This window comes from Triticum dicoccoides, chromosome 6B (assembly GCF_002162155.2).
Source record: "Triticum dicoccoides isolate Atlit2015 ecotype Zavitan chromosome 6B, WEW_v2.0, whole genome shotgun sequence".
NCBI lineage: Eukaryota > Viridiplantae > Streptophyta > Magnoliopsida > Poales > Poaceae > Triticum > Triticum dicoccoides.
This window is the reverse complement of record NC_041391.1, coordinates 228,264,061-228,266,050: the sequence shown is the minus strand read 5'-3', so window position 1 is coordinate 228,266,050 and position 1,990 is coordinate 228,264,061. Positions and strand designations below refer to the sequence as shown.

The following is a 1,990-nucleotide window of genomic DNA, read 5'->3' as shown; positions in this document are numbered from 1 at the left end:
TGTCATTTTTGCCTAGAATATCACGGATGTCGTTCCCTCGGAAAACATTATACGCGAGCATCGACTATGTATGTTACAAATAAAATCATTTTTAATTTTTTTAGTACTTTTATGAAATTATAATTCGTAAAGCGTGCGTGTCGGACAATATTCACCAACTCTGCGTTGACCATACACTTATGAATGGAGATAATATTAAAACTGCATAACAAAAAAATAATTATTAACCATGCTTTAGATTTTTAACATTGATTTTAATTTATTTACTAATTAATTTAAATGAAAAGACCGGTTAAAGCTGTCAACAGCTATGACCGGTCCACCATCATTATTATCACCACCGACACCTCCACCGCTTTTCTCACGCCTCCCTCTTTTCCTCATTGAGATGTGCGCTGCGCACAAGAACTGTGTAGCGGGTCCTGCGCGCAGCCGCACGTCGACAGAACACATAAAAGTCTCGCTCTCATCCATGGCCCCGAACTAAACGCCCAGTCTGAACTACACGCCGCGGCAGGCGCGGCAGCGCAGCGCATCCCCGTCTTCTCCTTGTCGTCTAAGCCAGCGAGGGGCGGACGCCGTCGCCGCCGCGCTCTCCTCCTCCGCCTCCTCTGCTGCTGCTCTTCCTCGAGCTGTCCTCCGCACTGCAAGGAGATAGAGGGAAGGGGCGGGGCATCTTCTGACATCAGCAATGGCGGTAGGCTCTCTCTCTCTCTCTCTCCGTCCTCCCTTCTTCTAGCGATTTTAGAGCCCCATCCATTAAACGGATTTGCTACAAGTTATACTAGAGGACTCATCTCTTGATTCTTAGGGGCATTTCCCATGCAAGGATTGCGTTCCTGCAAAATCTTTTGCGATTCCTTTGCACAGCATTCGTGCTGAAATTTCCACTGACAAAAGCTCTTATGAAAGATTCCTTTGTTTCTTCCTACTGCTCAATCATACAAAGTTTCCATCCCGATGCGGAGGAAGCTCCCATGTTTATTATTTTTGACGCATCAGTCTGTGCGCGACTCTGTTTTCATATGTTCGATGGGAAAAACTACTTACTGCACATTGGAGGTTTTGTGGTTTGTTCGATAAACTTTCTGCATATTGGGGTTTTGTGGTGAGTTTGTTCGATGAGGGGAAAAAACAACTCGATGCGTTCCAGACCCTTTAGAATCGGATCCGCCGTATATAGCGGACCAGGCATCTATATGTTGCATTGGTTGGTTAGCTTCTCAGCCTCTGTCCTTGTCTGTATTTTCTCACATTGGTCAGGTATCAGGGTCACACCAGATAAGATGCTGCAGTCCTTAGTCAAAGTACCGGCTCATATAGCAGAGACTGCAGCGCCGGCTAAACTCTCATCTGAATCTTTTTTCAGGGTCCATTTGATCTGATATACGTACGTTATTTTAATTTTTCTTTGATGCATTCTGAGCACTAGAGTTGAATGACACTGCTGATTTCACTTTCGGGATTTCGGCTGCCGCATGGTCATTTGTTTCATATGTTGTTCATGTTGACACATTGACACTCTTGTGGTCACACTCACACACAGCATTAACAGGTCGAAACTCTTCTATAAAATAATAAGTAATACTTTTTTTTTACTTCTCTCGCACTTCAGTTAGTACATTTGAACTGTTCATTTGGACTGCAAACTACCGTTGTTTATCCATTTGGTTCATCTGGCACTCTGGCCCCTGCCTGTTTGGTTAGTCTTATTCTAGGTGATAATGGGCAAACCTGGTCGATCTAATCACCTATTCTAGGTGATAATCTTTCTTTGATGCATTCTGAGCACTAGAGTTGAATGACACTGCTGATTTCACTTTCGGGATTTCGGCCGCCGCATGGTCATTTGTTTCATATGTTGTCCATGTTGACACTCTTGTGGTCACACACAGGTCGAAACTCTTTTATTAAATAATAAGTAATAGTCCACTTTTTCTTACTTCTCTCGCACTTCAGTTAGTACATTTGAGCTGTTCATTTGGCACTC

General features: G+C 43.7%; 1 protein-coding gene across 1 annotated transcript in view; it reads left to right on the top strand.

Moving 5' to 3' along the window:
* Window positions 1-439: 439 nt before the first annotated feature.
* LOC119322908 (DNA (cytosine-5)-methyltransferase DRM2-like) overlaps window positions 440-1,990 on the top strand; it is a 6,624-nt gene continuing 5,073 nt past the window's right edge. The window contains exon 1 of the mRNA XM_037596444.1: window positions 440-697. Coding sequence (XP_037452341.1) covers window positions 692-697 — 6 coding nt within the window. The 5' untranslated portion in view covers window positions 440-691. The remainder of the gene's footprint in view (window positions 698-1,990) is intronic.